We start from the raw sequence: 11,751 nt of genomic DNA, 5'->3' as shown, positions 1-11,751 counted from the left end.
TTTAATTTTTTGCATGAAAATTAATTTTCTAAATTTTAATTTTGATTTTTAAGAATTTATTTTATAAATTTTAAATTAAAATTAATGTTCTAAATTTTAATGTTTCAAAATTAATTTTCTAAACTCTAATTTTAATTTTTTAAATTTAATTTTCTAAACTTTGATTTTTCAAAACTAATTTTCTTAATTTAAATTTTAATTTTTCCAAATGAATTTTCCAAATTTTAATTTTTCAAAATTAATTTTCTATTGTAAATTTTAATTTTAATTTTTCAAAATTGGTTTTCTAAATTTTAATTTTAATTTTTCAAATTTAATTTTCTAAACTTTAATTTTTCAAAACTAATTTTCTTAATTTAAATTTTAATTTTTCCAAATGAATTTTCCAAATTTTAGTTTTAATTGTTAAAAATTAATTTTCTAAATTTTAATTTTTTGTTTTAAAAATTAATTTTCTAAATTTTAATTTTAATGTTTCAAAATTAGTTTTCAAAATTTTAATTTAAAATTTTCCAAATTTAAATTTTAATTTTTTCAAATGAATTTTCCAAATTTTAATTTTATTTTTCTAAATTCATTTACTCAATTCTAATTTTAATTTTTCAAAAATAAATTCCAATTATAGCACACAATACCGATTTCAGTCGAAATCACAGAATAGTTAATTAACCAATTACTTTTTGAAGCACATAGTTCAATATATAGTTACTTACCAATAGCGAAACTTAAATAAAAATTCGACAAATGCCTCCTTAAGAAAATAATTATTGAAAGTGTAATAGCTTTAAGTTCTCTTTCATAAGCAATCCGTGCTTTATGCTTTGTGCGCTTGGCACAATTGAAATGAAAATTAACTAAAAGAAATATAAACTATAAATAAAAAAAAATATATACGATTAAAAGAATAAAAGAAAAAAAATTAAGATTAAAAAAACTATAAGATAAAAAAATATAGAAAAAATGCATTGCTTTAGTGAGCTTTTTCACTTATGAATAGGTAAATGATTTGTTTTTCTCATATTTTGCAAAATGCAACCGCTTTACATTTTTTACTGAATCCATAATTTAAGTAAATAAATGCATTTTTTCAATTGAATATTAAACAATAATAAAACCATTGGTACTGTGCAAGATTGCAGTGATCAATATACAGAAACACACACACACACACACATAAATATATACAACTTTTTGTACATTGTAAGCTTGTGATCTTTTGGTTATATAACTGCTATACATACATACATACACACACATATAAACAACAAGCATGCGCTTGTGGTAGTAACCCAGTCGACATCGTAAATATATAAATTACTGTATAAAATATTAACAACGTTTTTCCTAAATAAATAAATAAATAAACATGCATAAAAATGAATTTCATAATAAACTAATAAATATTGTACTCGATTACGTTAAAAGTTGTTTTTGCAAACACTTGTAGCCAAGGATTTCGAATTACCAGGTTTGGCCAATCTGCTATGCTGGAACACAAAATGAAGCGAGTACCTTCGGCTACCACGCCACCGGGTAAGGATGATAGATTTACAAGTTTTGCTCTAGAACTATGGTGAAAAAGGAAATTGTGAGATGAACTTCGGCTGCCACGTCACAAGAGAGTTGAGTCCTGCACATGTATTCACACTCGCGAGTAATCAGTCATTGTTCAGATCATAGGTAATGTTCAGACGGTGAGGAAGCAATATTGGCGAAGACTGTTGATATTTGTGTTTTGGTATATCATCAACACGATCTCAGCTTTTTCGTAAACATACTGCTGACATGACTCCGGTTAGTTCAGTCAATCAGCTGATTCTTTGAAATTTGCTGAGAACCGGATAACAGTCTGATATTGGCTGCACTTTCTCAATTTTGTTCGCCATACAACCGGAATTTTATAGCATTAAGTTTTCTTAAGTGTGTCGGGGTTGATTTTGCATAGGTCGGAGTTTAACCTACTGCAATATTCTGAACGTAATTAAGCGAAAGTTACGCTGGTCTAATGAAGCAGCTGAAGCTCTTTGTCTGCGATGGGCGGTGGTTCACCTCCAATGACAGCATTTGGGGGTCGGGAATTTAGGAAGGTTTTAAGAGACTTCCAATGAATATTGTTTAACGTGTGTCTATAAACTGTCTGATCAACAGTAATTGTTTGCTGAGCATCTTTCTATGCTCTTTAACCTCGTTGTGGAGATGTTGCACAGCAGACATCAGGAGGCATTCTGTGGGCGGATCACTAGTGCCAGGCGCAACGTAATTCAGAATCGACCAGCCAATCGATATAAATGTCGCCAGCAAACATTTCTTTGTCTTTGCCATAGGTGCTACAGGCTAGTGATTTGAGGAGCTCGCTGCGGCTTCGAAGCTTAGCGGCAATTGCTGTAGTATGCGCCGAGAAGGAGGCCAAACTGTAGAAGGTGACACCCAAAAATGGTTGGGGTTTTTACGGTCAAAATTGGTGTGCGGTCGTTTTTCACTTTTAGCTGTAGTTTGACCTTCTTTATCCAGGTGGTAAAGAGGGTCGCCGTGGATTTAGTGGAGGAAAGCTGTAGATTTCTCGCAGTGAAAAGGCGAGAGAGACTGCCTGGATAATCCCTCATTTTGGCCTATGAGGTATGAGATCGTCTGGTGGTTGAGGAAGATGATATTGTATATATAATTGGCTCTTACATCCGTTAATTATTGCCTGTTAACCGAGCTCCTCGTCCTATATGTGGTGTTCGTCTTGATGTTGTTCAACAAATGGAGAACCTACAGTTTTGAGCCGACTCCGAACGTCAATTAGTTTTTTCATGACAGAATACACTCGGAGGTTTGTCCGCTATTGAAAAAAAACTTTCGTGCACGGAGATTAGAACTTGTGCGCTCCCGAATGGCAGTTACGTACCAACCCATTCGGCTACGTGGGAAGCTTCGAGATATCGAAGTTAAAAATCAAGGAAAGAAGTACAACAGCATGCGGGAGCCCTTGTCGTCCTTTATTTGGTATTTCGATCTCGAAAAGCTACCGACGAATGTCGACTTCATTTGCAATTTGCGGACGTTCTCTTCGGCACCTCCGGTAAGTGAATAGATTATTCAATATCATCTAGCAGTGTTAGATGGCTAAAGCCTTCGAAAAGTACATTACTAGAACCGTTCGTTCGGGGGCGATTTTGTTTAAGTCCGCGATATACATGCGTGTTTAAGGTGTTAAGTGCTGTGGACGCCGTACTGATGTGTAATTGGGGTCAGATGTCTGTGAAGACCGAGAGTGGGATGGCTTCTAGGGCTTTCACTACTGGGAAAAGGAGAGGTATCGGGAGGTAAGACTTCCCGTGGTTGGCGGGCTTCCTAGGTTTCAGCAGTGGGACCACTCTTCAACTCATCGTTGATTGCTGCTGTTGAAGCAGCAAAAAAACATTGCCCGTACGTGTACTGGGAGTGCTACTGAAATGACAGTCTTTGGACGGATATAAATCCGGGTCGTTCCGGTTATGTAGAACCGACTGTCGTGGTTGTTGTTGTTTTAACAGTAATACAAGCCCCGTCAGTGTAGGTTATAACACCGGTCATCTTCGTCTGGCTCATCTAAAGGTAAGCCGAGGAATCATGCTGTTTCGACAGGTTGGGTCCAGAGCGAGAGGGGTGTTAGATGAGTAGGTTTGAGAGGACATGTAAAGAGGTGGTTAGTGTCGTGCGGAGTATATTCACGTGCCGGACATATGTTTGGTATGTCGGGGTCAATTCTGGATAAGTAGGAGTTTAACTTGATACAATATCCAGAACGTAGTTGTGCCAGCGTTACGCGTGTCTCACGGGAAAGCTGGAGCTCTTCATCTGCAATAGGTGGTGGTTGGTCTCCGATTACGGCATTCACAGGGCGGGAGCTTAAGAAGGTGGTGACGGTCTCCCGGTGAATGTCGTTTAATGACTGCTAAATACTGTCTGGTCCAGTAGATTTCTGTCAGTTTTGTCCTGGATCTCGTCGGTAAGGTTTAAAAGGTGTCTCCTGACGCGCCTAGGAGGCGGCTTTGGCTTAAGCAGGTGTCTGCAAGGGTAAAACCTGCGGTGGTTTGTTTGTTTGTTAACAGTACCAGTGGTGGTTGTTATTGTTGTTGTAGCGGCATAAACATTCCCCATACTTACATACGGGGAATGCTGCTGGAGTGGCAATCCTTGGCCGTATATAAATCCGGGTCGTTTCGGTAACGTAGAACCGACTACCGTGGAAACGACCAGTACGGTGGTCGTCGTCTTCAGTTAGGTATTACTTCCACCATCTCTTTTAGACTTCTTCTTCTTCTTAATTGGCGTGATAGCAGCTTGCGCGATTTTGGCCGAGTTTAACAAAGCGCGCCAGTCGTTTCTTTCTCGTGCTAATCGGCGCCAATTGGACAAACCAAGTGAAGCCCAGTCCTTCTCCACCTGATCTTTCCAACGCAGAGGAGGGCTTTCTCTTCCTCTGCTACCACCAGATAGTTCCGCTTCGAATACTTTCAAAGCCGGAGCGTTTGTATCCATTCGGACGACATGGCCCAGCCAACGTAGCCGCTGGATCTTTCGATCCGATGTAGTCGATCTCTTTTAGACTACAGCAGCTATTATTCGTTGACCGCCACTTAACGGACCGGTACTAAGAGGATTGACAAATTCTGGTACATTTAAGGTACTAACTTACGCTTCATTCGTTTTCCGTTCCCTAACTGCAGATATATAACGTCGGAAACCAACATTTTTCAATCGAATGTAGGCAATTATTATTAAAATTCAGCTGCTACAACAACAACAATTACTTTCCCAGATAAGATTGAGGACATGAAGTACTTAACTCCGTTTTCTCCATCAGGCCGGTGCAAAAGAGTAACCTCAAATATTTGAGACGATCGGACGCAGCCCTAGAATAGAAAACAAATCTTGGCAATCGATTACACCAATTTTTCATCTTAATCGCTTTTATAGAGAAATTTCTGGTATTTGCTATTGTTGGAGCGTTGTTGTGGTAATGACTATGCAATGACCTTTATATTTTTTTGCTTTTCTTCCGCAATATTGTTTGCAGCGTTTCTGGAACCTCACAGCATTCGCGTAAGTCCCATTAGTAATTAAGCATTGCTATATACAGGGATAAAAAGGTTCATAGCTACATTTTATTTCTAAAATTTATGTATATAGGTATATACCTATATATACGTAATATCAAATTTATTGCTTTAGCTTAAAAAACGACCGAAGCTAACAACTATTTTCATTTCAAAAAAATTCTAAAAACTAACTAAACATTATGCATTTTACAGCATACATGTATGTGTCTATGTACATATGTATGTACAATGGCTAATCTAATCTAATGTACATAAAAAATCGGAAAATATTCGCCAACGCATAATACTTAAATTTGAATGGCTGCCCCTCTAAAGTTTCAGCTTAATATTATCCGTAGTCCAGCGTTTCGTTTGCAGCACCTTCAGTGCATTTTCGCAGTAGAACTGCTCTTCCGATCGCTGTGGCAATGAACTCTTTAGTTGTGTCAAGCGACTTACATCCTTCATTGCCGCGAGTGCATCAATTTCTGCACGCACGCACTTAACACGCTGTGCCAGCTCCAATTTCTCCGCTGAGTTGCTCATTTTCTTTAAAAACATATACAATACGCTTGTGGGAGCTTGCAGCGCGTATAATCGCAATATTGCCAATTCTAGTGCGAAACTAATGTGGAATTGCTTTTGTTTCATGGGAAGCCAAGCTGGTACACGCTCGAACACACTTTCCAGATCAGCGTACGCCTGCGAATTTCCGCGTTCATTCAAGGTAGTCCACTCAAATTGGGCCGGTGAGATTTGTAGTTCGGCACTCAGTCGAAATGGTGATATGGTGCGCGTTATGTCTTGATCTTTCCAGTTGTTGTGCTTGCGACAGCATTGATACAACACTTCAATGGGTGTGGAATTCATATTCACTGCGTTGTCGAGGCTATTACGCTCTTTTTCTACGAACTCCAGCAACTTTAATGCAGCCTGAAATTGTTGCAAATAAACGCTGACCACACCCCTGTCACCGCTGTACTCATCGATCAGCAGTTGTAACTTTCGTTTGCGTTGCTGCAAATCGTTGCAAGCCATAGCTACTTTGAATTGTAACAGCGATGCTTCCTGGTGCTTGCCGAAATGTTGTAGCACTTCAATAGCTTCCGTGCCTTGACATTCCTCCAAGTAACTCACGTAGTATTGTAACGCCGATGGTCTTTGTTCGAGAATTTTAAAAAAGTTTGAGCGATTTAGCGTCTTCTTGAGAAAGAGTAGCACGCCAATAACGGCATCGCCACCCCCGCATTTCAATACTGCATCCAAGAGATGTTCTTTTTCGTGCAACGATTTGAACACTTCCAACGGTGCACATTTGCCAAGCAGAAGTCTAGCTGCCGTTGCTTCCGGGGAGGGATTGTAAAATGTAGTCTGTATTTGCCTGCGCAGCAAACGCAATTCTTCCTCTGGCGCAACGCCTTTTGACACTATACGGTCGTCTAATGTTTGTTCTTGCAACAGCATCTTCAATGATTCTTCAGAGATTACAGATTTTATAGATAAATTTAGTGCGCTACTGGTGGCACTGTTGTCGAAACTCGCCTCCGAGATAGTGTCGTAATCATTAAGAATATTGGTCACATTCATATTGCTGCCCGCCACCGTTACGCCCCGTACATCATCTTCATCGTCAAAACTGAATCCTCTGCTGGAAGAAGATTTCCAATAGCTTTCACTATCAAATTGGTCCATATTCTTTATTATCCCAGATTTTTATGTTTAAACGAATTTCTTTTTGATCAGCTGTTTTCTGACGGCCAACCGACTGCTGAAGAGAAATGACTTTGCCGCAAAAGGTATAATGCAAATAAAGTCACAGTTGCATGGCATGGACGCCGTTCGCCAAAAACGAATAAAAATAAAACAAAATATGATTAATACAACTAATTTAAGAAAAGAAAAGCTGTACACTTGGAAGTGTACTTTTGATTAAATCTTCTTCTCTTTTTCTTTTGTTTATTTTCTCTTCCTCTTCTAAAACACTTCGATGCATCAGAAACTTCGATGTTAACTTTTCGATACATCGAAAGAGACCGATCCGATTGTAGGCTTCCGATATATATGGAGGTATCGGCATTTATATTTGCAATACGGTCCTATTTTCTCTGCTTCAAAATGTTTCACAGAAGCGAGTTTCCTAGTTATTGTACAGAACGTTGCCAAAAGAATTTTAAAGCATATTAACCAATTTATTTGACACACTTTCTTGAAATAATTATTTACTTAAAAAAATATCTTAAATTACAATTTCCCATCAGCTCCAAAATATTAAAACAGTCGATGAAATTTGGAAAATTTAGTGCAATCTAGCCTGCATCCAGTCTTTCTTCTTGTTCTTCTCTTTAGAAGTTTCATTATTTTTATTTACCATAGGTATTAACGGGCATAATGAGAGCCTTGTAGATTGTTAGATTTGTTCGTCGGGAGAGGACTTTACTCAATTGCCTACTTAGTTCAAAGTAGCACTTGTTGGCAAGAGAGATTCTACGTTGCATTTCGGTGTTAATGCTGGTTCCTAAATACACGAAACCTTTTACAGCCTCGAAATTATAACTGTAAACAGTGACGTGGGTGTCTTTTTGTCCTCGCTCACCACTAGACCCATTCGCTTTGCCTCTTTATCCAGTTTGAAGAAGGCAGAACTAACTGATTTCGATATCATCGGCATACGCCAACAATTGCCTGAGCGATTAAGTTCTGCGGCTCGTACGATGCTCTCCAACATCAAGTTAAAGAAGTCACACGACAGCGAGTCACCCTGTGTGAAACCTCGTTTGGTATCAAACGGCTCGGAGAGGTCCGTCCCAATTCTGACGGCGCTGCTGGTGTTGAGCAAAGCCGTGTTAGTTTTGTAGGCATACCAAATTCAGACATCGCGGCATACAAGTAACTCCTTTTCGTACTGTCGGATGCAGATTTGAAGTCGACGAAAAGATGATGTGTGTCGACTCTCCTTTCGTGGGCCTTTTCCAAGATTTGGCGTATTGTGAATATTTGGTCGATGGTAGACTTTCCAGGTCTAAAGCCACACTGATAAGGTCCAATCAGTTGGTTGACGGTGGGCTTCTGCCTTTCACACAATACGCTCGCTAGAACCTTATAGGCGATATTTAGAAGACTAATCCCGCGGTAATTGGCACAAATTGCAGGATCGCCCTTCTTATGGATGGGGCAGATCACACTTAAATTTCAATTGGCAGGCATGCTTTCATCCGACCATATTTTGCATAGGAACTGATGTTTGAATAGTTCAGCTGGCAGTCCGTCGGCGCCCGCGGCTTTGTTGTTCTTTAACCGCGTTATCGCTATTCTCACCTCGTCATGGTCGGGTCAGGAACGACAATTCCGTCGTCAACGATTGGGGTATCGGGATCTTCACATTCTCTGTGAATTGCGCAGCTGTCACTGTTTAACAGGTTCGAGAAGTGTTCCCTCATCATGCCCGTCCTAACGTATGGCGCAGAAGCTTGGACGATGGCAACATCCGATGAAGCGACGCTTGGAGTATTTGAGAGAAAGATTCTACGCAAGATTTTTAGACCTTTGCACGTTGGCAACAACGAATATCGCAGGTGATGGAACGATGAGCTGTATGAGCTTTACGACGACATAGACATAGCGCAGCGAATAAAGATCCAGCGGCTACGCTGGCTGGGTCATGCCGTCCGAATGTATACAAACGCTCCGGCTCTGAGAGTATTCGATACGGTATCAGCTGATGGTAGCAGAGGAAGAGAAATGCCCTCTGCGTTGGAAATATCAGGTGAAGAAGGAGTTGGTTTCATTTAGTGTGTCAAACTGGCGCCGGTTCGCACGAGAAAGAAGCGACTGGCGCGCTTTGTTAAACTCGGCCAAATCGCGTAAGCGGTTATCGCGCCAATTAAGAAGAAGAAAAATAGGTATTAACTGTCGTTTTTCGGCAATGATGCCAATAAAATTTTCCTAATCAGCTTCAATTATGAGAATTGAGTCTAGTTTTCAATCCGCATTAGTTGCACTTAATTCCGAATTAAGTCGTTAATCTCAATTAACGCTGCCGTCCGTCTAGGATATTACTCAACAAAAAGGACAAAGGTGTTTGCCATTCTCAGTTCCCAAGCCATAGTTATCGATATCCGTAGTTCTCATGCTGCTACAATAGAAAAAACAAAGTGCGTGTAGCGTAGTACACATAACAGAATTGAAACTTTCAAGGCAGACAAAAAAAGAGGGAGAGACCCGAGAGAGAATGAGAGAGAGAGAAAGAATATGTATCTAAATAAATGCACAACATTTACAGAGAAAAAAAATAGACAAAATTTACAACAATACACGTGGTATATCAACTGCGTATATATAGCGTCTGTCGCCAACGCGTACTGCCACAGCGTGCACAATACGATCTGTCGTATTCTAACTATACGTTGCTCTCTCTCGCTCCGATGTATTAGCACGGCGTTAGAGCCTTGCGCACATGTCCTCTCTCTCGCTCCAATGTATTAGCGTGGCATTAGAGCCGTGCGCATATATAGCGTCTAACACTATAACGTGCATAGACAAGGCACGCCCATGCGCAAAACTATCTATCCTATTCTAACAATATGTTGCTTTCTTTCGCTCTACTATAGTAATTTAGCGTTAGTGCTGTACGTTTACTCGTCACTTTCTTTCTCTCTCTGTTATATTCTAACGCCTTGTACATAATGTATACGTGGTTCTCTCTGGCTCCTACAATACGAGTAACATTGTACGACTTAGACTAGAGGATAAGCGTAGGAGTAGGAGAAAAGACGAAGGACCGCCCAAAGGGAGACCTGAATAGCCTAAAGTGTATCTAAGATATATATTATAAGGCGTAGCTCTCTCTCTCTCTCTTTTTCCTCTACGATACATTTTTTTTTCTCTCTCGCGGAACGAAAATGCCCAAAACGTTGCACGGCCTTGAAATTTTACTCTCTATTCTCGCTCGTCCATCGACGCCTCAGAAGTTTCACTTCAACAAGAAAGGAAATACTATATTTCGTTCGGACTGAACTTAATATATAAGAAGTATAACCACGTACATTTTGGTAAAACTTAATTTGTCTGTCAAACATCAAACGGACCAGCGGAAGTTTAGTCTTAGCATATAAAGAGTAGTGTTGTTTTCATCTGGTCTCTAAAATATGTATGTATGTAGGTACCAGTCAAAATGCAAGTTTGAATTGGCCCAAAATTCCCGTTGAATTTTCAAAATTTTTTTCGCTGAGTCGTCGGGTATTTTCTTCTATTTAAGGGGGTAGTATGGTTAATTCGGTGTAAAACAAGCATATTTTTCGAAATTTTTTTTGTCGACACAGTTGATTTATTCAAAATTTTAAAATTACTTCATTATAAAGTCATATTTAAAGAATATTGTGTGAAATTTTCATTGATTTTTATGAAGAAATGAGTTGGTGGCAGCGAATCTTCGCGGACGTCTCATAAAAAAGTTTTATTGCGGTGTCCCTCAGAACTCATTACTGGATCAACTAAAATCAAAAAACCAAATTGATTTCATCAGCTAATAAAGTTTCGCAGGTAACAACGTCGAATTTTTTTTTTTTTTTTTTTTTTTTTAAATTTTTTAAAGCGCTTTGAAGTCAAAACACCGATTTTTCATAAAAAAAACTTGAAAACTTTGTTGTTTTAAAATATGACAAATATACATCTTTTGCTGAAATTCTCAAAGAAGATAAGAAGATTGCGATATCAAACAAAATAACAAACAATGACCAGATTCTTGCCCAAATACTTCTCAAATTGAATAATCAAGAAGATTTCAACAAAAGCCTCCATAAACGGTTAAATGATCTTGAAAAACAAATACTGTCCAAAGGTAACAAACACAATGACTGATATGCTGAGAATTATGGCATGGAATGCGAACGGCTTAAAAAATCACAAAAATGAATTACAAATTTTATTAGAATTAGAACATATTGACGTCTGTCTTATTTCTGAAACGCACTTTACCAAACAATCGCACATTGAATTCAAGCATTATAATATCTACCACACTACACACCCAAGCAACTGTCCAAGGGGTGGTAGTGCCGTAATTATTAAGAAAAATATTGAGCAGTACGATGATTTCAATTTAAGTACAGAAATATTCCAAGCCACAACTGTAACAATCCAAACAAAAAACCAACCACTTTCAATCACTGCCATATATTGTCCACCAAGATACAATATATCTTCAGAAGAATACAAGAAACTCATCAACATGCACAAATTTAAGTTCGTAATTGGTGGAGATTTTAACGCAAAAAATGTTTATTGGGGATCACGTTTAACCACAGTGAAAGGACGTGAGTTGTACAAAGCAGCGCGAGAAACTGGATGTGACTTCATTTCTACGGCGAAACCAACATATTGGCCAACTGATGTCAATAAAACTCCGGACCTGATCGACTTTTTCATTGTAAAAAAACTGTCAACGAATTTTATTCAAATAGCCGAAGGTTCTGATCTCAATTCTGATCATTCACCAATATTCTTAACTATCAGTGAAACAATAATCGAGAAAGAAAGTAAACCGACGCTCAATAATAAAAATACTGACTGGAAATCCTTTGCAAAAATTCTTCAAAACATTCAACAAAATGACTTCTTAGTAACCACCAAAGATCAACTAGAAGAAGAAGTTCAAAGGTTTGTCCAAGAAATCCAGAAAGCTGCCTGG

General features: G+C 38.6%; 1 protein-coding gene across 1 annotated transcript; it reads right to left on the bottom strand.

The window, feature by feature from the left end:
• Positions 1-5,021: 5,021 nt before the first annotated feature.
• On the bottom strand, positions 5,022-7,035 carry LOC128860225 (vacuolar protein sorting-associated protein 16B). The gene has a single exon (XM_054097589.1). The coding sequence runs from the start codon at positions 6,756-6,758 to the stop codon at positions 5,397-5,399; it is 1,362 nt and encodes a 453-aa protein (XP_053953564.1). The 5' UTR covers positions 6,759-7,035; the 3' UTR covers positions 5,022-5,396.
• Positions 7,036-11,751: the final 4,716 nt, after the last annotated feature.

The sequence above is a fragment of the Anastrepha ludens genome, chromosome 2 (assembly GCF_028408465.1).
Source record: "Anastrepha ludens isolate Willacy chromosome 2, idAnaLude1.1, whole genome shotgun sequence".
Classification (NCBI taxonomy): domain Eukaryota; kingdom Metazoa; phylum Arthropoda; class Insecta; order Diptera; family Tephritidae; genus Anastrepha; species Anastrepha ludens.
Note: the sequence above shows the minus strand (reverse complement) of the source record. Positions and strands in the feature narration are given on the sequence as shown.

What these genes read in the sequence shown, in the direction of transcription:
- LOC128860225 (XM_054097589.1), bottom strand. Translation starts at nt 6,758, where the DNA reads ATGGACCAATTTGATAGTGAAAGCTATTGGAAATCTTCTTCCAGCAGA.